This window comes from Lutra lutra, chromosome 6, assembly GCF_902655055.1.
Source record: "Lutra lutra chromosome 6, mLutLut1.2, whole genome shotgun sequence".
NCBI classification, from domain to species: Eukaryota; Metazoa; Chordata; class Mammalia; order Carnivora; family Mustelidae; genus Lutra; species Lutra lutra.
Window position 1 is genome coordinate 94,653,355 of NC_062283.1, and position 27,684 is coordinate 94,681,038.

Consider the following 27,684-nt stretch of genomic DNA (forward strand, 5'->3'; position numbering starts at 1 on the left):
ACATGCACACAGACACAAAAAGTCCATGTGAGGACACAGGGAGAAGGTAGTCTCTGCAAGTCAGGAAGGAATCCTTGCCAGAGAGTAACCCTGTTGACACCTTGATCTTGGATTTCCAGCCTCCAGAACAGTGAGTAAATAAATTTCTGGGGGAATCATAGGGGAAAGGAAGGAATAATAAAACAAGATGAAATCAGAGAGGGAGACAGACCATAGAGAATCTTAATCATTGGAAACAAACTGAGGATTGTTGAAGCGGGGAGTAGAGAGATCGGGTAACTGGGTGATGGACATTAAGGAGGGCACATGATGTTATGAGCACTGGGTGATATATAAGACTGATGAATCACTGACCTCTACCTCTGAAACTAATAATACACTACATGATAATTAACTGAATTTAAATTTAAAAAATAAGTAAATAAATAAATAAATTTCTGTTGTTTAAGCTACCCAATCTGTGACTTTTTTTTATTATGGCAGCCCTAGCGGACTAATACATTATGAAAATTTTAAAGAAGCAAAGAAAACAGTAAAATGAGCCCTCCCGCCAAACCATAGCTAAAACTTAATAATTACCAACATTTGGCCACATGCATATCACATATGTTTTTTTTTCTTTCTTTTGCTGACATATTTAAAGCAAACCCCAGACATCAGCTTACCTCATTCTTTCTTACTTCCCGATGTACCTCTTACACAATATCAATGCCATTATCACACTGAGATCATTAACAATAACCTGGAATTGTATAAAACCCAGGTCATATTCAAATCCTCAAATGTCTCAAAAGTGTGTTTTCACAATTGTTTTTTATGTTGTTTTGTTTAGTTTTAATCAAGATCTACACAAGTGGGGCACCTGGGTGGCTCAGTGGGTTAAAGCCTCTGCCTTCGGCTCAGGTCATGATCCCAGGGTCCTGGGATCAAACCTGCATTGGGCTCTCTGCTGAGCAGGCAGCCTGCTTCCCTTCCTCTCTCTGCCTGCCTCTCTGCCTAATTGTGATCTCTCTGTCAAATAAACAAATAAAATCTTAAAAAAAAAAAAAGATCTACACAAGTTCCATCCATTACGTTTGATTACTACGTCTCCTGAGTTCTATTTAGTTTTTTTATTTTCCATGTCATTGATTATGGAAGAAACCAAGTTCATGATGTTCATGAATGTTCTACATTCTGCATTTGTATGTTTATTTCCTTGCTAGTGGTATTTGTTCCTCTATCCCCATATTTCCTGTAAACTTATGACACTCTGTTTGTTTTACATATTTTTTCTCTACTTTTTGGGTCATTCACAGAAAGACATGTATCTCAGAGATGCCTTTTTTTTCTGAATTAATTTCAGTTGGTTTTTATATTTCATCCAATAGGCACCAATTGTGATAAGTTATTCACATTCTAGTTGTTTCTTTAAGATTAGAATTATATAATGTAGGATTTGAAGATATATCAACAGGGGTTAAATAAAAGAAAATTATTTTAGAATAAATTCCAGAAACACTTTGTTTCTGGAATAAATCATTTTTTTTTTAGAAGATAGATTTTATTTATTTGTCAGAGAGGGAGAGAGAGCGAGCGAGCACAGGCAGACAGAATGGCAGGCAGAGGCAGAGGGAGAAGCAGGCTCCCCACCGAGCAAGGAGCCCGATGTGGGACTCGATCCCAGGACACTAGGATCATGACCTGAGCCGAAGGCAGCTGCTTAACCAACTGAGCCACCCAGGCGTCCCTGGAATAAATCATTTTTTATATAGCTATGTTCATTGATTCAGTACGCTCTACTATAATACTATTCCCTCCTCAAAAATTTATCTGTTTTAAAAGAAATAAAATTTCCCCAAATGTCAGTTACCTTTCTCGATTATGAGGGCTACATTTTTAGATGTATAGAAGCAATTATTTTTAAATTACTGGAGGGATTCAGCTTATATATGTGCAGACATGCTATTTTTAGTAGAGTAGATGAGGAATCTTGTGTTTCTCAGATGAAAAAACAAAGCTCAGTGAGTTTTGGTGTCTTTCCCAAGTAAATACAGATATTATGGTTAAGTATTTTATCATGTAGGTATAACTTTTTAACAAGTATGTAGGTTTTAAATATTTTCTATAGACTTGATAGTTTTTCAATGTTATGGAAATTATATAAAAGATACAATGGTACAATTATAATTGCTCACATTTATTGGGTACCTACAATGTGCCAGGTATGAGTTTATGCTCATTATGTGTAATAAAACATTTTAACTTCACAACAATCCCATAAATAGGTTTTAGAATTATTCCTATTTAATGGGTGAGGAATCAGTCACAAACCAATTAGATTTCTTTGCAAGTTTCCTCATAGCCAGTAAGTGGTAGAGACAGAATTTGAATCTAGGCAGCTTAACCCCCTGATCCTTAGAGACCTGATCTTGAGCCTTAGATCCTTAGCCTCCATGCTGAGCAAAGCCTGTATTAAAGCAGTCTAAGCAGGGAGGAGGAGGAAGTCACTAATTAGTTCTCAGCCTGTACAGGCCAGTGCCTAATTTCCTCATGGCTCCAGGGGACTTCTCCAGTTTCAGAGGGGCTTCAGGGAATCCCCATCCAAATAAAGCAGTGGGGATAGATCTGAGAATACTCTTGAAGAGCAGCGGAAAGCCCCGGCCATTGAGAGACTTAAAAGAGTCTAGCAATTTCCCTCCCTGTCTCTTCCAACAGAACTAGTCAGAGATAGTTTACTAAACCTGCAGCATGCAGCAGGTCAAGAAAGAGATGGATGTAAGTGCCTTTGGGAGAATGCAGAGCTAGTAAGACCACGTAGCCTAGATCTAGCACACCTTCCAAGAACACGCAGGAGGATGAAGTATGCATTTTAAAGATCAGTTCTGAGGGAACTGACTTAGGTGAAAAGTCACATGTCATATATGCCTTTTTATCCTCCATGCTGACTACTTCACATTAATACCTCAAAGACTTCTGTAAAGAAAACCTTTGTAGAATAAAAAGACATTGTATTAAAGATGCAATTGATTTGGTAGGGTTCTGTTTTGTTTCATTGCAAAACTCCTCTGTATATCTGAAACTTTGGTTTGAACATATTCTAAAGCTTTGTATTTTTACTACCCCCCACAACATTTTATGTTTTTGATGTCACAATTTATATATTTTTATCTTGTGTATCCCTTAATAAATTAATATAGTTATTTTTACCACTTTCATCTTTTAACCTCCATATTGGTTTTATAAGTGACCTATTAGCCCATTACAACATGAGATTATTCTGAATTTTACTGTATATTTACCTTTACCAGTGAGATTTATACTTTTGTATGTTTTCCTGTTGCTAATTAGTACCCTTTCATTTTGGCTTAAAGATGTCCTTTTAACATTTCTCATAAAGCCAGTCTAGTGGTGATGAATTCCTTTAGCTTTTACTTGTCTGGAAAACCCTTTGTCTCTCTTTCAATTCTGAATGATAATTTTGCTTGGTAGAGTATTATTGGTTGGCAGTTTCTTTTTTCAGTACTTTGATATATCACACTACTCCCTTCTGGCCTGCTATGTTTCTGCTGAAAAATCTACGGTAGTCTTACGGGGTTCCCTTGTACTTAACAAGTTCTTTTTCTCCTACTACTATTAAGAATCCTTGGGCGCCTGGGTGGCTCAGTTGGTTGGACGACTGCCTTCGGCTCAGGTCATGATCCTGGAGTCCCGGGATCAAGTCCCGCATCGGGCTCCCAGCTCCACGGGGAGTCTGCTTCTCTCTCTGACCTTCTCCTCGCTCATGCTCTCTCTCACTGTCTCTCTCTCAAATAAAAAAAAAAAAAAAAAAAAAAAAATCTTAAAAAAAAAAAAAAAAAGAATCCTTCCTTGTCTTTAACTTTTGAAGCTTTAATTACAATGTGTCTTGGTGTGGTTTCTTCAGGTTCATCTTTTTTCACACTCTCTGGGGTTGCTGGATCTGGATGTCTCTTTCTTTCCCCAGGCTAGGGAAGTTTTCAGCCATTATTTCATCAAACAAGTTTTCTCCCTCTCTTCTTCTCTGGAACCCCATAAGGCTAATGTTGTTCTGCTTGATGTTATCCTTTAAGTCTCAATCACTGTCCTCACTCTTTTTTCATTCTTTTTGCCTTTTGCTGCTCTGATTGGTTGAATTCCACTGTCTTATCTTAAATTTACATTGAGTGTGCTATTGAACACTCTGATATATTTTTCAGGTTAGGTACTATATTCTTCAGCTCTGTGATGTCTCTTTGGTACTTTCTTATATTTTCTATCTCTGTTGAAATTCTTACTTTGTTCATTCATCCTTCTTCTAAGCTCAGGATATGTACTGATGACCAGTTTGAACTCTTTGCCTTTTTTCCCCTGAGACAGAGAGAAAGAGAGAGATGGGGTGGGGTTGGGGGGGAGCAGAAAGAGGAAGAGAGAGAACCCAACCAGGCTCCACATCCAGTGCAGAGCCCCACACAGGGCTCATCTCACGACCCTGAGATCATGACCTGAGCTAAAAATCAAGAGGTGGATGTTGCTCTTGGCTTTAGTGCCATCTTCTTGGAAACCTCTGCACCATGAGAGCTAGGTGGAGGAAGAAGCAAATGCACAGCCTGAAGTATAAAAAAAGAAAGATGAGGCAGAGATCTGAGTAAACTGGTAGCTTGTGCACCCATGGAGCCATAGGAGCAGAAATAAGGAAAACCAGAGGCCAGGGGCTCTGGTACCAATTGTTGGACTGCACGTCAACTTTCTAGAGCTTAATTCAATGGATCTAGACCATCCATCACCATCTGATCGCAAGAACCACCTTTGAGAGACCCACAATGTTCATACCAAAGCAGTCCCTTTTGGTCTTTGCCCTGAACCTGTGACTTTTGGGACTAATTCTGTTTTCATTTGTGGCTGAATGTAATACATGTACAATAAATCATCTCTTTGGCTGTCTTAGCTGAAGAAAAAAAAAAAAAGAGTCAGATGCTTAGTCAAGTGAACCCTCCAGGCACCCCTTGAACTCTTTATCAGGTAAATCACTTACCTCCATTTCATAATGTTTTTTTCTGGAGTTTTATCTTGTCCTTTCATCTGGAACATATTCTTCCCTTTATTCATTTTCCTTGGCTCTTTCTGTTGGTTACCAGGCATTAGATAAAACAGCCACTTTTTCCAGTCTTGAAGGAGTGGCCTCCTGCAGAAGATAAACCTTATTATTCAACCCTGTCCTAGCTCTTGGTGGTCTCTTAAACCTTCGTGACTGTCCAAGCAGCTTACTTTATTTTTAGTGGCTCCCAGTATTTGATGGTGCATCAAGACCTGTTAGTGTCCCCAAGGTAAAGAGCTCAGTCAGCATCTAGATTCAGGCTCACTAGACTCCAGACCCTCTCCCAGCAGCTTTTAAAGTATGCAAACATGCCTCTTCCAGGGGAAGACTGGGACAGGAGTGTTTCTGTCTCCTCCCTTTGTGCTGACCCCTGGGAGTGATGGCCAGTTAAGGACTGTTTCTTTCTTTGCTACTATCCTGTTGAACAAGCCTCCCTGTACCAGAGCAAGACCATCAAGGATTGTGTCCTCTGGGTGACAGACCCAAACTCTGGGGCATCAGATGTGCACAGAAACCCTTCTCTTAATGATACTGATCACCTGGGGCATAGCAGAGAGATAGCATAATGACAGCCTTGCAGGCCTCCCTGATTTCTGGATTGGATTGTAATCAGCCCTGGAAATGTGTCTAATTAGAAGCCTTCCCTCAGGTCACAGCCACGAAGACAAGTTAACAGACCTCTTTTACAGAAAAAAAGATTAGGGGTGTTTTAATCTGCTGTCTCATTGTTGTGCTCTGGGTAGAGGGTAACTGGTTCAGAAGTATTTCTCCATTTTTTTTAAAGATTTTATTAATTTATTTGACAGAGAGAGAAGGAGAAAGAGTGTGCACAAGCAGGGGGAACAGCAGGGAGAGGGAGAAGCAGGCTCACCACTGAGCAGAAAGCCTGATGCGGGACTTGATCCCAGGACTCCGGGATCATGAACTGAGCTGAAGGCAGATGCTTAACGACGGAGCCACCCAGGTGCCCTAAGTATTTCTCCATTTGTAACAGTCCCACAAAATCCACAGGCATAGACTCTGCGGGCACCCAGGGCCATGAGATTAAGAAGTGTCCCCTGAGCAGCAGCCACAAAAGTTGGGGTGCCAGATAAGTGTGCAAACCCAGCCCTGGAAGATACTGGAAATCGAGAGCGAGGCAGAGGGAGAGCACAAAGATCGTGCCACCGGCCTTCATTCCCAGGGAGCCCCTCAGTAGGTTTCTTGATGTGCGCTAACCCAGAAGCCTGCCCCTCATGCTGAGGTCCCAAGACAAGCAAATGGGTGTCTTCCACAGAACACCTGGAGTGTGTTTCAGCTGGCTGTCTCTGCACTGTGCTCTGTGGCTGGGAGCCAGCCAAGAACTATCTGTCCATTTGTTACAGTTCCATGGGACCCCAAATGCATGCCCCACCAGTCACCAGAGCCAGGCAATAAAGTGGACTCTCCTAGGTGGAAGGCATGGATACCAGGGCTGCAGACACATGTAGCAGCTTTCTGCGGGGAGATTCCAGTGCTCTGGAGCAGGGCAGAGGGAAAGCCCAAAGCCAGCAGCAGCCCTCTGCAGTCTCTGGAGGCATCAAGTCGGGGCTCTTAGATGTGTGTTTAATTAGAAACCTGCCCTTCAGGCCACAGCTACGAAGATAAGCTAATAGACCTCTATCACAGCAAGACTGGGCGCCTCAGTTTGTGGTTGCCTTTCTGCTGTGGCCTGGGGGTGATAGCTGTTTAAGAACTCTTTCTCAGTTTGTTATAATCCTGTGGGATCCATGACAATAAGCCCGGCAGCCACAAGTGCCTAGCAATCTAGAGGTGTCCCCTGGGCTGCAGCCACAAAAATCAGGGCACCAAAAAAATGTATAAACTCCTTTCTGGGAGATACTGGTGAGCTGGAGTGAGGCCAAGAGAGAAAGTAAAGATGGCACCCACTGGCTTCTATCTTTGGAGAGTATATCAGTAGGCCCCTAGATGCTTGCTAAATTACAGGCCTGCCCCTCAGGCAGTCACCTTAAGATAAGCAAGTAAGTCTTTTTCACAGAAAGTTTGGATGTTTTTCAGTCACCTGCTTCTGTGCTGGGTCTCAGGTTGGGATGTCTGTGAGGCCCATTTAAGGACTGTTTTTCAGTTCACCATAGTCCTGTGGATCTTGTGGAGGCAAGCCCTGTTGGCTTTGAAAGCTAGATATTTGGGGTGCTTGGCCCTCAGGTACAGGTCTTAAAAGTTGGGGTGTCAGATGTAGGGTCAAACCTGACACTCCTCAGGGAGAAGCTTGGGGGTGTGAGTTCCCTCCTGATTGTGTGTTGACACACCAGGAGTGAGGTTTGTGGTAAGATTGTGTCTGAGCCTCTCCTACCCACTTCAATGTGGGTTTTTCTTGTTCACCCAATCTGTAGGCGTTGCTCAGTTACTTTTTGTTTTGGTTCCCCTCGCCCTCCCCCCACTGAGAGGAAATTTTTCCATATGTAGCTGTAGATTCAGTGTGCCTGTGGGAGGAGGTAAGTTCAAAATCCTCCTACATTGCGATCTTGAAATGGACCTGCTCTTCTTTTATTAGTTTCATCTCTATTTCTTTCTCAGAGTATTTGCTCTGTCTTCATCCTCCAATGATAGATGACAACTTCCCCCATCTCCACATTGTGCCCTGTCCCTTCTATCTCCTTCACCCCTTTTCTCTCCACCCAGTCCTTTCTTTACATTGATTACAGGCTCATCTTCTAACAGCATAACTTTGAACAAATAAATCTGTGCTCAGAAATCCCCATTACCTTAATACTCATAATGTGGAGCCCAGACTCCTTTATTTGGAATTTGGGGGTCTTTCACAATCTAGCCTCCAACAAAGAGAAAACATTCCACTCTTGACTTTCTCTGAATGACTCATTCTGGCCAGGAGCATCTTTCCTCATAAACTACATATTTTTACCTCTAATTTTTTTCTTGCCATCTCTTCTATTCCTTCTAGAACAACCTCTCTCTTCCTCCTTTTTGTTTACCTGAGTCACAAACTTACTGAAATGCCAAGTTCAAGACCTACTTCTTTCAGAAGAGGGTCTCTTATTATATGATACAACCCAATTTCAGAGACATAAAAATGTGATCAAATGTACATTTAAAAATAAATAAAATACAGGGGCACCTGGGTGGCTCAGTCAGCTAAGCATCTGTCTTCAGCTTGGATCATGATTCCAGGGTCCCAGGATCGAGTCCCACATCAGGCTCCTTGCTCAGCAAGGATCCTATTTCTTCCTCTGCCTGTTGCTCTCCCTGCTTGTGCTGTCTCTCTCTCTCTCTGACAAATAAATAAATAAAATATTTAAAAAATAAATAAAATACAATATACTTGTATATATATATAAATGTATAAATATAATAAAATACAAGCATGTGGTCTATTGACTGAATGTTTAACAGCCTTAGTGTAAGCATCTGTGGAGGATAACTGTGGTTTACTTGTGTTCAGCGTCCATTCAATCTTCTCCTGATAACCGTCCCCATATTTCTCTCAATGGGGCCACCCCTTTGCCTACTGTGGGATCAGGCACCCCTGGAAACAGTGAATCCACATACAATCCAGGGATGGAACACCTGACCAAGACTAAATTGGTCAATGTACGAATACCCCTGACCAGAATGATTGGTTTAGGGAAAATCTGGGATTTGAACCTGGAAGTCTAGACATTCTGGAGCTACTGGCATCCATCAGGAAATGGAAGCAGCACCAAGGAATCAGAAATAAGAAACTAAGAGAGAAAGAGAGAAGCAAAATTCTGGTCACATGTTTGAGTCTTGACTCATAAAGCGCCAAGACTGGTAATGGCATGAGTTCCTGTGTTCTCTTTTTGCCTCACACAGTGGATCTCAATACCTTCCTTTGCAATTAAAATAATCCTGACTTACAATTATCATATGGTTTCACTTATTTGTGGAGCATAACAAATAGCATGGAGGACAAGGGGAGATGGAGAGGAGAAGGGAGTTGAGGGAAATTGGAAGGGGAGGTGAACCATGAGAAAGTATGGACTCTGAAAAACGATCTGAGAATTTTGAAGGGGTGGGGGTGGGAGGTTGGGGGCACCAGGTGGTGGGTATTGTAGAGGGCACGGATTGCATGGAGCACTGGGTGTGGTGCAAAAATAATGAATACTGTTATGCTGAAAAAATAAAAAATTTAAAAAAAATAATAATCCTGACTTAGACTAAAGAAGACATATCCTTAGCTGTAAAGACACATTCAACAAATATTTATTGCATGCCTATCATATGCGAGCACTGTGCTAAAAATAAGTAAAATGTCTCTCCATTTAAGCTCTTTTTGGGTAGGAAGGGAAAAGCCTCCACCACTCTTGCCCAGGTCAGTGCAACATTCTACTTGGATTCTTTTGTACACCCTGAACAGAATAAATACAATTTCATGCGAGTGGCTTAATCAGGAAGAATTGCTCTAAGTATACCATATTACAGATAAAATTTGGACTTTATTAACCACATATTTGTGGTAAACTCTATCCTTTTGAAAACCATAATCTTTCATTACAAAAAATTAAGCCATGACACCAATTTAAAATAGAGATTTAACATTATCTCTTAAAACCAGCAGGCTGTTTCAAGGAAGCTGTTACTAAAGATACTCACATGAAAATTAGAGGGTAGTTGGAACTAAATCCTTTTTAGGTTATGTGCCATGCACTACTGATATTCAAGGTTCAGTTAGTTGGTAGAAATCTGGAAGAGGAAATATTCAGTGGATTAGGCTGAAGAACAAAGAGAAGGTGTACATTCATTCAAGTGTACAACACTTGGTGTACAAATAAATGTCATATTCATTTCAAGGCTTAACGCGGCAGAGAGAAAGCCAACTGATGTAGATTATTAACATGCTGGGCACATAAAATTGCATTTTAGCATTCCCACAAATAGCCTGACACCAAAAATTTTAGCAACTTAGAGATAGTCAGAATGAACTTCAAGCTCATACAATCAATATTATCACACACATACTTAAAAAAATAAGGTCGTTATCATTAATATTAATTGGAATTTTAAAACTCAAAGCTGAAGTGAAAACAGAGTTTCTGCAGAAATCTATACATATGTTATTGTTTAAAACTTAAAAATGGACCTGCACACACAGTGAGAGTCAATTTTTACCTTGGTAATTGCCTAGGGCCTTGTGTCTGAGGCAAAAGTAGGCTTTTATATAAATTAAAAATGATACATTAGAATTGAAAGAGACCTTAAAGGTCTTTAAAGTTACCCAGATGTAGAGCAAAGTCCTCATTTAGAGAGGAAGGGTAAATTGAACACATGCAAATATCACTTGCGTGAAGACACAAGGCAGCCCTAATGTGACAAAGAACAAACTTGAGGCAACAGGCTTTGAATAGCACAAAAAAACCTTTCTGTATGGCAAAATCTGTACTTATATATTTGTATCTGTGTATCTGTACCGACATCTATTTATCCATTTATCTATCTATCTGTCCTAAAAGTAATTCTTCCAGAAATACAGAACCAACCACAATTACCTCCAAACATCGACGCTCCAAAAAGTGGCCTTTGGGAGAAACACTGGCCTTTCACTGCTCACACGATGCTATGGCGAAGACATGCCCTTTGGAATGCTCTCTGGTAACGGCGTCTAGACGGTTGCATCTGTTTCCCAGTAGGAAATATTTCCAAGAGTCCTGGCCTGGGTGTCGTTGTCGTCTGTTTCTCATTATTGCATTAGTAATAAGCAAACTTACTGGCTTGATTAGTGACTATGCTCTCATTCAAAAAAATACTTTTGCTAAATAAATTCATCACCCTTAAATTTTTTTCAGAGATTTTTATATAGAAGCATGAAAAACCAGCTCAAATGTAATTAGCACATTAAACATACTCAAGGGCTCCTAATACAAAGGAGTAACCTCTTCAATCTTCTGTACGGACCCCGTAAAAGAATATAAATATTTAAACATTCTGTTTTCCATTAATAATACCTATTTTATAAAAATAAATGTCTGTTATCAAATCATGCAATCCTTCACAGAAATATCTCTTATTTGCTATCTTAAAAAAATTTGTGCCTCTGTGATGCAAACTTCAGAGTGTGTGAAATTTAATTAGCACCACTTGTTTTAACATGCAAATTCTAAAGAAGTTCTAGGGCTGAGAGAAAAGGTTAAAGATGTATTGGCTTTACTACACTACTTATCTGTTAATTATCTTATCACAGAACAGCAAGAATCAAGAGGAGATAAATGGGAAGGGAGATAGAACAAAAGCCATAGAGAATACCGAAGAGAGAGAAAAAACGTCAAATCAGCTTACAACCTGGAGTGTAAATATATTAACTTTTAATAATTCGGGTTCTAATAATTACAGGTCCATTTAAATTAACTGGAAGACAAGGCACCTGTTTAGTCCTGTGTTAACTCATTAAATTCATCAATCCCAAAGTGGGTCCTTACTGAGATGTATTTATCTCAGATTTCATTTTCCATAAATCAATAGCTATTTTCTGCTATGTATTGGAGATATTTTATTTTTAGCAAAATACCCTTTCCCCAAGAAACTAAGCAAGAATCCCCATGTAATTCTATAAAAATGGATATTTGAAATTGCTTATTTAATCAAAACTGTATTTTGAGATTTACATAAGGCTTTCATTTTATGTGAAATTGTTGATTTGATATTTTTCACATCACTAATTCTATGTCAAGTTGCAGGAACAGGTGTGCGTTTCTTTGAAAGATGTTGAGGGTGGGGGGGGAACCCTATCTTGCTTATCATACTTGATAAGACTAAAACCATTTAGGTGAGGTTTTTAACACATGATAATACATCACAGTTCTGTTTTGAGCCTCAAGGGTGGCAAGATCTATAATAAATCTGTGTTTAAGTTCATCTAAACTACCCAATCCCCACTGCTTCTTGTGTATTTGTTCATTCATTCACTTACTCATCATTCAACAAATAAAGTTATCAAGTGCCTACAGTTCTAGAACCTAGAAATCCTTGGGTGCACTATGTTTTCCTTGTTAATTATGGCCTTATTTTAATCATCTTTTCACTGCCTAGGACTGTGCTTTATATGGTTTGATGACAGACCGTACTAGTGTTTATGGTCAACACATATTAAAGTATCTATTGTGTTGGATGCTAAGCTATAGGGCAGACAACATCAGCTAAAATCGTTGTCCATGCTTACTACCTTAGCACCCAAAGTTCGAGTTAACCTAGTAGGAAGACTAAAGCTATAAGAGAAGGTCAAATCCTAAATTTTGTAGGAAATATGCACTGTGTTCTTTTGAACTCATTTTTAGAAAAATTTCTTCCATGGCTTTTACTTTTTTTTTTTACAAGATGGAATGGAGTAGGTAAGGATAAAAGAAGGACTCTTGACATACGGAATATATTCAATAATATTGTAATCCTTTTGATGACAGATGGTAACTAGATGGTGGAGATCGGGAATCGCTTTGTAACGTGTAAAACTATCAAATCACCATGATGTACACCTGAAACTAATAAGATATTGTGTGTCAATTATACTTTCACAAAAAATTATGAGATATATTTTATCTTTTACTTTTTAAAAGATTTTATTTATTCATTAGAGAGAGCATGTGCACACAAGTGGGGGAGGGGCAGAGGGAGAGGGAGAGGGGAAATCTCAAGCACACTCCCTGCTGTAGTTGGAGCCCATCACCAGGGCTCTCACAGCCTGAGATCATGACCTGAGATGAGACCAAGGGTCAGTCGTTTAACCAACTGAGCCACCCAGGTGTCCCAATGAGATAGATATATCTTGTGTTTCACTATATTTAGTTCAAACAAAAAAAAAAATTAGAGAAATTCCCTTTCAGGAGGTTGGGATGAATAAAAATGCTGTGTGGTGGTGGGGGAGGTTAGATAACAAATGAAAACAGTGGGATGAAAAGGGAGTGCATGGAGGAAGGAAGAGGGAGAAGCTGAGGTGGACACAGATGACAATCCTAGAGCAGAAGGAGCTGCCTCATAGAGACTGTCATGTTCAAGAATCTGTCACTCCTGATTCTAACCAACTGGTTGCTTCTTCCCCATAGACTGTGAGATCCATAAAGGCTGTCCCTGTTTGCCTTGGTGCAGGTTCAATAAACATTCATTAAATGAATGGCTCATAGTAAAGGTTCTGAACATGAGAACTGTACACCTATAGAATACCTTTCGAAACACTTGGTACATATTTGTGCCTTGAGTAGGACACCCTGCCCTCACCTGAGGGGACGTATGTGAGGATGTCCCACTGTTTGAAACAGTGAAAGGGTGCAAACTGTCTAAATGCCTTTGATTAGGGAATGGATATATAAATTGCAGTATATTCCCATCATGTAGCACTTTAAAAAAAACTACAAATCTATATCTCTCAATCAGGATAGATCTCAAAAATATAATGTGTGACAAAAGCATTGAATTATATGTACAATATAATACTATACACAAACCCAGCGTATATACAGATATGACTTTATCAAGACGTACTTCACATATCATACAATCCACTCATTTAAAGTGTACAATTCAGAGGCCCTTGGGTGACAGAGTCGGTTGGGCATCTGACTCTTGGTTTTGGGTCATGATCTCAGGGTCGTGGGATTGAGCCCTGCGTCAGGCCCCGAGCTCAGTGACGAGTCTGCTAAAGTTTCCCTCTCTCTTTCCCTCTGCCCCTCCCTGTGCTTGCTCTCTCTCCCTCTCTCTAAAATAAATAAATAAATAAACCTTAAGAAACCTTAAGAAAGTGTACAATTTAATGGTTTTGATGTTATCCATTTTTTAAAAATTATAGCAAAATACCTATAACATAAAATTTGCCATTTTAATACTTTTTAAGTGTACAATTCACTGGCACTAATTATGTTTTCCAGAACTGTTTCATTACCCTAAACAAAAATTCTGTAACCATTAAACAATAACTCACCCTTGTGCCTCCTTACAACCTCTGATAATCACTAATCAACTTTCAGTCCATGAATTTACCTATTCTAGATACCTCAGACAAGTGGAATCATACAATATTTGTCTTTTTGTATCTTGCTTATTTCATTTAGTATAATGTCTCCAGGATTCATCTATGATGTAGCGGGTATCAGAACTGCATTACCTTTTATGGTTGAAAGATATTCCATTGTATATATTATAAATCATATTTTGTCTATTCATTCGTCTGTTGATGGATACTTAGATTGTCTTTACCTTTTAGCTGTTCTGATAATGATGCATAGAAATTGGTTTTACAAATAACTGTTTAAGTCCTTGCTTTCAATTCTTTTGGGTATATACCTAGAAATGGAATTGTGGAATCATACGTAATTATGTTTAGGTTTTTGAGGAATTGCCAAATCTTTTCATTGGTATATTTTTAAAAAGTACTAAGCACTTTGATAGGTGATAAAGAGAGAGAGAGAGAGAGCAAGATGTTTGGTCTAATGAGTATACTGGAAGAACACTCACAGAAGTTATTATTTTGGTGGTAGGAATGGGATGCACATATGGAAAGAGGAAAAACGAAGTTAGGAGTGGTCAAAGGAAACAGTCTTATCTGTAATGCTTCTTTTTATTTTTTTAGAAGGGCTACATATACATAATTTGCAGAATTATCTTAAAAACAATTAAGAGGAAAGAACATTTAATACAGTATAAACAGTTTTTAATTTGAAAAGGGAGGGATACCCATGTTATTCTTTGTACCATTCTTATTTTTTTAATTAGAAAAAGACAATTTTTTCTAAAAAGTACCTACCACCTGATCCTCATATCGAAATTGATGAAGGAGACAGGACTGTGATATTATCCTCATTGCAAAGGCAGAATTCTGAACTGGACACTGGTGGACCAGAACCAGAGACTCGGGCTCTGTGCTGCTCGTGGGAGGGCTCGGTGAGGAGAGGGATGCTGAGGAGGTGGGCACCCCAAACTCTTTGATGCTGTGTAACACAACCCCTAAATATACCTTTTTAATTTTTCCCCCTTCTCAATGGTAGGATGACATTTCTGTTTCAAAAGCCACCGCTTTTGTGGGGAGACGTGAAGGAAGAAAGGATAAGATTCAGTAAAGCAGGAGGACAGCATGATAAGAGGGAAGGCTTGTGGACAAGATAACAACTCACAACAGTGGCTAGGAAACGAGGGAAGTGGAGAGAAGGAGGGATTCTGAGGTCATGCAGATCAAAGAGATAGGGGTTCAAAGGGCCATTTGTAGCAGACCATTTGTGCTGTGTGCGAGATGATACAGATTCTTCCATGTCCTGGTGTCCGGCCCACACCCCTCACCCCTTCCCAGTTTTCACCATTTCTGTGCTTAGTGAGTGAATGCGCAGGTACGTGTGATGTGTGTACTGCAGGTAAGGAAAATGAAATGATGGGGAGCCTGAAGGGAATGTGGGATGTGAGATAAAAAGCCAGTTAAATTAAGAACAAATTAGCATCTCTCTGAAATAGAACTAACTGTTGGCTGCCAGATTATTCACTACTGATCCCTTGTCAGGATACATCTTCCAGAATGAATAAAATTAGTGAAAAAATGTCTGAATTCCTTAATATCATTTTTTATGCCCTTGCCCTGGAAAATCACCTTAATACCTTTGTCACTAATTTGTACAGTATAAGTCTCTTTTCTTTTTAATATCCTAAAGTTGCTAGTCTCAGAGAGATGAAAAGAATCAGAGCTGAGAACAAAGAACACTTCGCTCACAAAGGTGAGGGAATTAGTCTAAGAAGGAAAGGGGAGTTATCTGTGGTTATGAGTTCCACCTACACATTGATACAAATATATCTCTCTTGAGCCCAGGGTTGAATACATTTACTTTATTCAAGTTTCTTTTATTGGCAAAAGTGGTATCCCCCAGAAGTATTTCTCAAAATCATATCGATAAGTGTTTCTTGAGAAAAGAAACTCCATGATCAAATAAGTTTAGGAAGTGATGAGGTAAGAAAAATTTCTTACTGCAGAACTTTAAAAAAGTAAACACTAAGCGTGACCCTCCAAACTATGGGGGCATTTCTGAAACTTATTTGAACAAGATATTCCCCTCTTTATTCCTCCCTACCCAACCCCAATCTGTAGCTTTTCATGGAATTAGAATTCTGTGAAACATAGTTTTGGAAACTTTGACCTACCCTCTAAGAGCCTGGTTGCTGGAAATCAGATCTGAGTGTATGTTCCTACCTTAACACTTACTAGCTGAGTGATACTAGACAATTTAAGTTGTCCTATGTCTGTTTGCTTACTGGTATAATGGGATAATCACCCTCTCGGGTCGGTGTGAAGACTTATTGAGATAACTTACGGAAATGTTTGGCACATAGTGAGTACTCAGTAAACACTAGCTGTTACCTCCTTGTTATTCTACGATTTGAACCTTAACTTGCTTATGAAAAAAGCGGAAGCCTAAGGGTGGGCAATCTTATAACCCAGCCAAAGTTAATGAAAGTAATGGAAAGGTTTTAAATGGGAACAAGTGGTTTGAATTCTGCCCCCCTTGCTGGGACAGCTGGTATAATCTCCAGAGGCTTATCCTGCCTTGTCATTGTCTTAACAGGTATGCATCTTACTTATCACCGAAGCCTTTCTCAACAATGTCTTCATTAACTCCCTCGCTGGCGGTTTGCAATAATTTCTTTTTGTACACTTTATAGCCTTTTTTCTGTATCTTTTGTTAGCACTTACCACTTGCTACTGTGAATCGTTATTTATGTGCTGCTGTATTTATTTCCCTAAATGGCATCCTTTTAAGGGCAGGGTGCACATACTGTCCCGTGTTTGTAAGCACAATACAGGGATTTGCTGTATTTGCTACGTATTTATCAAGTGAAAAACATGCTATCACTTTATAGTTCACAGAGTGGCTTTCTAGTGACAACATCAGTGTAAATGAATATAGGAGCAGTTGATTTTCTCCAATTAGCAGAGGTCTATGAGTATGGAGCTCTTTCTGAAAGTAATTTCTGTCAGAGCATCATTTGCTGCCCTCCTGTGTTTGATATGAATACTATTTTACACCAGAACAAAAAAAGAATAACTTGCTCAATTAAATTTATTTAGACTGCATTTTGTTTACTTTCAAATCCTTGAATCAATTTTTCCCCATAGAAATTATTTTTCTTTGCCCCATTAAAATTATCTTTATTCAATACATTTCAAGCTACTTTTTCACTTAAGAGTTATACAGTGTATAAGAACTTTTCATATTGGTCTGATACTCCTTCAGTATAATCTACTTAACTGGTTATATTTTCTTTTTTTAAAATCTGAGACAATAACTTATATCAAATTATTCTGATATGATTTTTTACATATTAGACCTCCTTGGGTAACAGTATATTTAAGACTGTATTTTGGAGCTAGAAAAGCCTGGTTCAAATCCCAGCTTAGTCACATAGTAATTGTATAACTTTGGGCAAATTACTTGTCTGAAACTTTCATCTGTAAAATAAAGGTAATACCTCTTGAAGACCACGTAAGATAAAACCCTTCACGCACCCCATAAAAGATATTCTATTTAGGAAGCATGTTTTCAAATCTTTTTTTCCTTTGGCATTACCTATTTTGGTGAAGTTGAAAACTGCATAAGGATATGAATTAGAATGACCCAGCCTATTATCTGGATTAAGCTCTGTTTTTCCATATTGAATGTGCGAAATTGAACTCTGTGATGTGCCAGGCACTGTTCTAAACACTTGGCCTTGTGCAGCCTGATAATATAAATCCTAGCCACCTCATGAAGTCTTTCTCTAAGTTACTAATTTCCCTTTAGATTCTTGTCGGTCTTATTGTCCACTTTACTTACTGGATTCTTTATACAAGCTACCCTAGGTTATGTTTCCAGTCCCTTCCTATTTCCAGTGCAGGTTGTCATCTCTCTACTGCTACAGCCTCTACTTAGGGATGGGGGCTCACTCTCATGCCACTTTGTATACCTTTATTAAAGTTTTTTAAGGATGGGGATTTATAGCTTGAATCTCTTCTACACTTCAACATAAGCATTAGCATTGATACTTTTAATTGCTGACAATTGCAATCTATTCTCTGTGGCACCATCTCAGGCTTTTCTCAACGCAGCAGACAGAAGGATCCTCTGAACCAGCAGGTCAGTCGGTTTTCCTTGAAGTGATATCCCTTTTCATTCACTTCTTGGGAAAATGCCTACTAAACACTCAAGTCTAAACAGCCGTATTTTAATCTATTGGTTTTTCCAAGCAAAAATGATGGGAATTTCAGGAAATCTGTGAATTGAACACCATTTTCATAATATGAAGATTTGCTGTTTTTAGCATTTGTACAGATGAAACAAAAGCAGCAGAGAGTAAACGAGCACTTAGCATCAATCAAGGTAGTGGCATCAAACTAGAAGCAGTCTTTGTAATTTTCCATTGGCACTCATTCCCAATAAAAACAAACAAAACCAAAAAGTCAACTCAGTTTCACTTGAAAATGTCCTTTATGCAGTAAAAAGTAGTAATTTTATGAAGTCTTAGCCCTTGAGGACACGTTTTTAAATATTTTGTGTGACAAATTGGTAGTGTGCATAAAGCATTTCTGCTGCTGCCAAAGTACGATGGTTTTAAGGAAAAGCCCTTATTATTTGAATTGCAAACTGAACTTTTTTCTTTTCTTTCCCCTCAAGGAACACCATTTTTACTTGGATGATTGACAAACAAGTTACTCAGAACTGGGTACTTGGCAGACATTTTCTTGAAAATGAACCAAGCAGGCCTGTCACTTCGAGGGAAACACAAGTATTTGCTACCAGGGACTAAATTGAAGCTATCAAGCAAAACTTAAAATTGTGGAAAACTCACACCATCACTGTGAGTTTTTCAGCTTCCAATACTGTAAGACTTTCCTGATGAGATCAGTGGTGATATTAGTAAGTGTGATTTTTTAATACGTATGAGATGTGTCAACATTGGAAGACCTCTATTTCTCAGTGAGCCAATACTTTCCAAATAGATGAATGAATTCCAATGTAACAGAATGAAAGTTCATTGATAAGGGGAACCTGGGTGGCTCAGTTGTTAAGCATCTGCCTTTGGCTCAGGTCATGATCTCAAGGTCCTGGGATCCAGCCTCGCATTGGCCTCCCTGCTCAGCGGGAAGCCTGCTTCTCCCTCTCCCACTCCCCCTGCTTGTATTCCCTCTCTGTCTCTCTCTGTCAAAGTAAAGAAATAAAATCTTAAAAGAAAGAAAGAAGATTCATTCATCAGATTCCATGTTATAACAAGTTTTAAGAAATTACCACTTGTTGGAATTTTTCTAGAGAATTAAAGATTATCTACAATTATTTGAAAGGGCTATTAGAATATTCCTCCCTTACCACATATTTTTGTGAAGTGGATTTTTCAAACTTCTACCAAAACTTCATATCACAATAGTTCAAATATAGAAGCAGATAGGAAAGTCTAGTTGTTTTCTATTAAACTTGACATTGAAGGTATCTGCAAAACTGTTAAAAAACAAAACAACAACAACAACAAAAAACCCCAAAACATTCTTCTCACTAAATTGCTTTTGGAAAAATAGTTATTTTTCATAAAATGTTTTTGCTAACATGTAATGGTTTTGTTATTATCTTTAAGCAAATTACTAAATACTTTAAAATTTTGGTTTAATTTCTAATTTGGTGAGTATCAACAAGTATAACCCTCATATACAGACTCTGTGGGGTCTTCCAAGAATTTTTAAGACTTTAATTGAGTCCCATGGCCCAAATATTTAAGAATTACTTATCTAAAATATGTCAGATCATGTTCTTTTAATAAAACCATTACTCCCAATGATTTCCTATTTCCCTCAGGATAAAAGTCACAAGTTCTTGCACTGGCCTACCAGGCTCTGCTCTTATCTGTTCCTCCTCCATTACCTATCCCTCTACTCTTCCCCTTGCTCACTCCCTCCAGCCACATTTACCCCTGATGTTTCTCCAATAAGCCAGACACAATTTCAGTATTAGGACCATTGTCCTGGCAGTTCCTTCCTCCTGGAAAACAATTCCCCCAGTTTTCCCCATGGCTATTTCCTTAAAGTCTTTGCTTAAGTGTAACCATCTCAATAGTCTAACATAAGTAGCTTGTTTAAAACTGCAAACGTACTGCTACTCCCATCCAGCACAACACCTTCTAATACTTGCTTGTTTATGCCTACAACTTGTGCAGCGTCCCCCGTCCCCAAGTAAAACATAAGCTCCAAAAGCGTGGCAAAATGGCCCCCACACAGAACTCAAGAAATAATGTTGAATGTTGAATGAATGAAAGAACTCGTTTGACAGCTTGTCTTTTTTCAGGGACCTGTCCAGAGTCCCAAGAGGATGCAACTTAGAGAGAGAGGAGTGGACAATGCTAGCAAAGATCTTTTGAATGAAGAAAATGAAGTAGGGACACAGTGATCACAACCTCGACAGGGAAGGCGTTAAGGGCTTGACAAAAGGTCTTGGCAGAGTGTGCAAGGCGTATTTAAGTGTCTGGCAATGAACGCTGCCCTTGTGCTTAAGTCCCCCACCTCCCGCCTCTTCCGTCTCCTATGAAACCAAAGTCCCCAGAGCCTTCCCTGGACCCCTCCACCCGAACACAAGTAGGTCACACCAAAGAGGCTGAAAAATTTCTAAACTTTATGGAAAAATCAAAGACGACAATCAACTAGCCAAAACGGAAGCCTCCAAATCCCGTCTCATTCCAATGCCGTCTCTCCTCTGTTGCTGGCTTTAGGATGTCTCCACCGTCTCAGTTCTCCGGGGTCCCGACGGTCTCCCAACGTTGTGTTCCGAAGGGTCCACAGGAAGGCAGGTCAGGCGGGTCGCCCCCAGGTAAGCACTTCTGTACAGAGAAGGCACGAGAAACAGGAGCAATGGAGAATCGGTCCACTTGGGGCAGGAACACGCGGGAATGACGGCAAACGGGAGGAACTCAGGACAGGCTCCCGCACAGCAGTGACAGAACGAGGGTCTCAGTTCTCCTCAGGCTTGTCGGCCGGCGGTCCGCAAGGCTGCAGCATTTTCTCCATCAAGTTGAAGCGGACTCGAGCTTTGCTCTCATTCTCCGCAATGGCGAAGTAGTTGAGAAGGTCGAAGTGGCCCATGTAGGAGCAATAGGAGTCGCGGTGCTGGTTGACCAGCCACTCCCACTTGGTGGTATCGGCGTGGCCCGTGCCGATGTACTTGGACTGCAGGTGCTCCAGCTGGCTGTGGATGGTGTAGCGGTCAGTCATCTCGCCGTTTTCCCTTAGCTCCCAGGTCAGAGGCCACACAGAAAGACCGGCTCTAGATTTTCACGCGGGAGAGAGGCTACAGCACGGAGCCCCAGGCCGCTCAGTCGCAGGAAAATGACGTCACAGCTACGAAGATGCGTGGACTCGCGGTCCTAGGGCTCAGAGGTGGAAGCGGAAGTGTATTCTGGCATTGGAGTTGCCTAGGCGACGCTAAATGTCGGCTGCCCTCCCATAGAGAGCCCCTCCCCCTTCGTAGAGCGTTGCATTATGGTTCACTTAGTGACCTTTTTTCTAACGGGGAGCGTTGCATGCCGGGACTTGTGGTCTCCGACGGTTCGTGAGCGCCGGTTTCTGGGACCCGTCATCTTGGTTTAAGAACCCGCCTGCGGGAACCCCTGGGTGGCTCAGTTGGTTAAGCAGCTGCCTTTGGCTCAGGTCTTGATTCCAGCGTCCTTGGATCGAGTCCCACCTCGGGCTCCTTGCTCGTCAGGGAACCTGCTTCTCCCTCTGCCTGACATTCTGTCAGCCTGTGCTCGCTGTTGCTCTCTGACAAACAAATAAATAAATAAAATCTTAAAAAAAAAAAAAAAGAATCCGCCTGCGGCCTAAAGGACCGCGGGAGCTTCCTTGGGAGGCTGAGAGCTGAGAAGAAATGGGAAGCTCATGTAGGACAGGCCACAGGCAACCGTGAAAGCAAACTCGGTATAATTTTGATTTCGGAGCGAATGTGACAGCCTGGAAGTCCCTTCACAGCCAGGGGTGGGCCCCCCTGAAAATCAGTAGACGCCAGTTCTAGTCCCAACTATGTGTCTTATAAGTTGTGTAGAATGAACATTATTACAACGCTCCCAGGGCCGCCGTTTCCTGCCCGGTGACCGAAGTACTCTACCAGTTCTGACAGGTTCCGGCTCCCACACCAAGCCCCTCCTTCCTCACCAGCTGAATTTGATATCCTCGCTGCAACTCCTCACCCCACCCTACGCACCCCGGCCAGTGTTTCTCAACATTCCGTGCAGCTCGCCTCTCCAGTTCTTTGTACTAGATGTTCCCTGCGCTTGGAATGCTTTTGTTCCCTTGGCAAACAGCGTCTCTCTTTAAGTCAGCTCAAAAGCATCTCCTTGAAATCGGCTTTGGCCACACCAAACAGATGGAAATTCTTTCTTTTTTGTTTCTTGGACATCTCATTATTATAGCTTTATACCCTACTTTTTGGCTTGAGAACTTCCTCATGTGAATTCAAACCACTTGAGAAAAGTAATTTGTACTTTTTTGATGCCATTTTTTATCATATGCTTCTTTTATGATATCTTTTTATAATATCTTTATGGCTCAGCAGAGTTTGTAGTCCCCCCAAAATTTGATGAATGGAGAACAACTGTCTGGCAGCCATACAGAAGGAACTCTTTACTGGGAGAAAGATAACTTTAAAATAGTTTTATTCTGATACAAAGTTGCAGTTATGTACAGATGAGTAAGTTTAGAGATCTAATGTACAGCATGATGACTAAAGATAATACTGTACTTAATATTAGACTAGATTTCAGGTGCTCTGACCACACACACACACACACACACACACACAGACACACAAAGGTAGCTGTGAGGATATGGATATGTTAATCAGTTTGACTCTAGTAATCATTTCATTATGTATATATATCAAATCATGTTGCACTCCTAAAACAATTTTTATTTTTAAAAAAGTTTTAAAGGAAAATGATAAAAAATATTCCTTAAGCGATCAAATGCTTGTGCCAAAAACAAAACAAAGAAGTCTTATTCTTTGGTTTAAACCATGTTATAATAAAACATTTCATCCCTAAAATGTAGAGAGTACTCTAAGACATAACCTGTGGATTCACCATCTGGATATATCAAAGCTTGCAATTTTGCTATTGTTGTTTCCAACTTTGTTGGTTTGGGTTTTCAAAGAAATAAAACTATACAAATAAAGTTGAAGTTCTCCCATTCCCCTCCTTAATCTATTTACTTAAGGAAACCAGCTCGAATTTAGAGTTAATTATTCGCAAGTCTGGTTGGTTTTGTTTTTGTTTTTGATTGCTGAAAATTTTGTGTATCCAAGTGGTTATTTTTATGCATGTTTTGAAGCTTTACAGAAACGACACCCTATGGGGGCACCTGGGTGCTGCTTCCGCCTCTTTCTCTGCTGCTCTCCCTGCTTGTGCTCCCTCCCTCCCTCCTCTCTCTCTCTCTGTCAAAATAAAATAAAATAAAATAAAAATAAAAAATGACACCCTGTAGGTATTTTCCCTCATCAGAATCCATGTTGATGTAGTTTATATGTAGTTTTAGTTCGTTTTGCCTGTTGTATAGTATGCTGTTGAATTAATATACTGTTGTATGTCCATTATCTCAATAATGGACATTTAACTTCACATCTTTGCCATAAGAAGCAATGCTGCAATAAATATTCTTATACACATGAAGAAGTTTCTTTAGGGTATACATATAGGTAAAAATTTGTTGAGACATAGTGATGAGTATCTTCAACTTTGCTCGTTATTGCCAAATTGCTCTCCACACTGGTTATACCAATGGGCTTTCCCAGCAAGAAAATGAGAATTTCTTTTGATCCATATCCTTTGCAAAACTTGGTGTCCTCAGACATTTAAAAAATTTTTCTGATTCAGTGGGTGGAACAGAATTTCATTGTATCTTTAATTTGCAATCACTGCTTACTAGGGACACTGAGCATGTTTTTTATCGTTATTTACTTATTTATTTAAAAATATTTTATTCAGTTATTTGAGAGAGAGAGAGAGAGAGAGAGAGAGAGAGAGAGCATGGCGGGGAGGCTTGATCCAAAACCCTGGGATCATGACTTGAGCTGAAGGCAGCTGCTTAACTGACTGAGCCACCCAGGCCCTCTAGGCATGTTTTTGATGAGTTTATAGGTCCATTATATTTCTGGCTTGTGAATTGCATAGTCATATTCTTTGACAGTTTTAAAAATTGGGATGTTTGTCTTCTTCTTAATAATTTTTTAGGTGATCTTTATATATTCAGAATACCAGGCTTGCTAGTTATATGCAATAAAAGTATTTTTTTTCCAGTCTGTGATACATCTTTACACTTTATCTATGGTATCTTGTACAGTAATTAAATTTAACGTAGTGAAATGTATCAGCCTTACTTTATGATTTATGCTTTTTGCAATTGGATTTAAAAAAATGAAATCAAGCATAACTCTTTTTTTTTTTTTATCCTAGGGCTATAAAAAAGTAGTTTCTTTAATTTCATTCTTAAAGTTTTATAATTTTGACTTTTTATATTTAGAAATTTAATCTACCTGGAAGTTTTCATTTTGATTTGTTTGGCCTATTTAGGGATCTAATTTTCAAACATTTTCCTATATGGCTAACTAGTCCCCAGTAATAAGGATCATTCAGTAAATAGTACAACATTTCCCTACTCATCAAACTTGATGAGGGCTCGATCCCAGGATGCGGAGATCCATGACCTGAGCTGAAGGCAGATATCTAACTGACTAAGCCACCCAGGGGCCCCCAGCAATTCTTGATCCTTTGCCCTTTCACATGAATTTAGAGTTGTCAGTAAAATCCTCATGGAATTTATGATTACATAGTCAAAGCCAGGGAAATTAATAATTCCATATCATTAAGAACGATTCTAAGGATATGAGAGAATTCCTCAAATTCAAAGGGCTTTAGAACTAGATGGAAAATACATTTACATGTAGTAATTAAGAGCTAAGGTGTATTAGTTTGCTGGGGCTGCCCAAGCAGAGTACCAAAGACTGGGTGCCTTAAACAATAGAAATTTATTCCCTCATAGTTCTAGAGGCTAGAAATCCAAGATCAAAGTGATGGCAAGATTGGTTTCATTCTGAGGCTTCTCTCCTTGATTTGCTGATGGCCGTCTTCCCTCCCTGTCCCTCTGTATGCCTGTGTCCTAATCTCCTCCTCTTTTTCTTTTTTTAATTTCTGCATTTTATTTTTAATTATTTTTTATTAACATGTATTATTTGTTTCAGAGGCACAGGTCTGTGATTCATCAATCTTACGCAGTCCTCTTCTTATAAAAAGGTCAATCATATTATATTAATGTCCACTCATATGACCTTATTTTACCTAAAGGCCCTGCATTCAAATGCAGCCACATTGAGTTACTGGAGGTTAGGACTTCATCAATTCAGTGGTAATGGCTTTATACAGTAATGAGGAATAAATAAGAACACTTTTTTTACATATTTGTAGATTTAATTAATTAGATTTGTGAATACAGTTTACATACATGAAAAAACTTTGTTAAGTCAGACAATTGCAATACTTATAAGGAAAATGCAACGTATTACATTAATAAATGTGGTTTAAAATGTTTAAGAGTAAAAATTTGGGGTGGAACTAAATTTTATCAAAAATTCTCTTAAGAGGGGCGCCTGGGTGGCTCGGTGGTTAAAGCCTCTGCCTTCGGCTCGGGTCATGATCCCCGGGTCCTGGGATCAAGCCTGGCGTCGGGCTTTCTGCTCAGCGGGGAGCCTGCCTCCTCCTCCTCTCTCTCTCTGCCTGCCTCTCTGCCTACTTGTGATCTGTCTGTCAAATAAATAAAAATCTTTAAAAAAAAATTATCTTAAGAGTGATTGTGAAATTTTGTTAGACTTATGAATAGTTTAGGATTTTTAACTGAGCTTACAAGCTTATGGAAAAAAGGCAGTTTTTTGTTTAATAGCTTTAATAAACTGAAGATTAACTTTTAAAATCTAAACAGATCACTAAATGGTATTTTGTAAATTTCCCAACCAAAAAATTACCATTTAACGAGACCAACTTGCAAATAACATAAAAACCCTGCTTCAAATTTAATTGTTATTATATTTTACAGATTTATTTGGGGAGAATTGTTAACTATATTGAGTTGTCTTATCTATGCCCATAGAAAACATTACAATTTATTTGTTTACTTTTTTTCACTTTAAAGTTTGTATAATTTTTTCCATAAAGGGTTTTCACATCTTCTGTTAGATTTATTCTCAAGTATCTGCTATATATACTTAAAAATGTTCCTTCTGAGTCTTAAATTGTGACCTCCTAAGGAATATCACAATTTCTTACACTTTTGCCAATAAAGAATTTTGGTCTGTAATCAGTGACCTTAGAGAAGGCATGGGAAGCATAGCATAAAATCTGAGAGATTTTACTATTTCCTGACCCAAGATATTACCTCAAGTAAATCCTGCCTGTTAGGTCACTTCTATGTAACTATCAAGTACTATCTTACAATTTGACATTTGAGTGAGAAAAATATGCAGAAAATGTGCCATTGGAAAAAACACAGAATTAAATGTAAATGGAAAAAAAAGAAAAAATATATTTTTAAACAACAGAAAACTATGCTCTTCTTGTCTATTTTTTTTTTATATTTTTTTTTATTTATTTGACAGAGAGAGAGAGATCACAAGTAGGTAGAAAGGCAGGAAGAGAGAGAGAGGGAGAAGCAGGCTTCCCGCTGAGCAGAGAGCCCGATGCGGGGCTGGATCCCAGAACCCTGAGATCATGACCTGAGCTGAAGGCAGAGGCTTAACCCACCAAGCCACCCAGGTGCCCCTCTTGTCTATTTTTTAAGCCTGGAAATGCAAGGTGACAATTTCTCTTTCATTGTTCTTGTTCTTGTGCTGATGGCTTTAAGTTTTTTAAAAATCATTTCCTATTTTGTTCTTTTTAAAAAAATAGGCTCCATGCCCCAAAAGCCATTTCATATTTTGAATGGTCAAGGTGTCATTCAAAAACAGAAGAAGTATACAGAGGAACACAGTTTCTAACATCTGTCTATTTCCCACCTGCATCCTCAGTAAGTAACCATGGTTATGTGTATCTTCTGTATCCTTCCAGAGAATTTTTTAGTGGGTGTATATACATAAACACAAATATATATGGTATTTTACTCCTTTTAAAATGTAGATGGTAGTGGGGTGCCTGGGTGGCTCAGTGGGTTAAGCCGCTGCCTTCGGCTCAGGTTGTGATCTCAGGGTCCTGGGATCGAGTCCCACGTCGGGCTCTCTGCTCAGCAGGGAACCTGCTTCCTCCTCTCTCTCTCTCTGCCTCTCTGCCTGCTTGTGATCTCTGTCTGTCAAATAAATAAATAAAATCTTTAAAAAAAAATGTAGATGGTAGCGAAGTACTCAAATAAACTTTTTGGTTTTTTGTTTTATTTTTTTTGACATATCATGGAGATTACCCCAGAAGAGTACATGAAGAGCTTCATCATTGTCTTTTTTCAGTCTGGTTTTACAGCTGTATAATATTTCATTGTATGGATATAGAGTACTAAGTAACCGCCCTTATTGTCAAATGTCTTCTGTATCCAGAAATTATATTTACATTTTATTATTATTGCAGAAAAACATGAACTTCAAATGGACATAAACTAA

The 27,684-nt window shown here is 39.2% G+C and overlaps 1 protein-coding gene across 1 annotated transcript; it reads right to left on the reverse strand.

The window, feature by feature from the left end:
- Positions 1–20,657: 20,657 nt before the first annotated feature.
- Positions 20,658–21,396, reverse strand: SF3B5 (splicing factor 3b subunit 5). The gene has a single exon (XM_047735037.1). It carries the CDS (start codon positions 21,273–21,275, stop codon positions 21,015–21,017), a length of 261 nt encoding a protein of 86 aa, XP_047590993.1. The 5' UTR covers positions 21,276–21,396; the 3' UTR covers positions 20,658–21,014.
- Between the last annotated feature and the right edge of the window lie 6,288 nt (positions 21,397–27,684).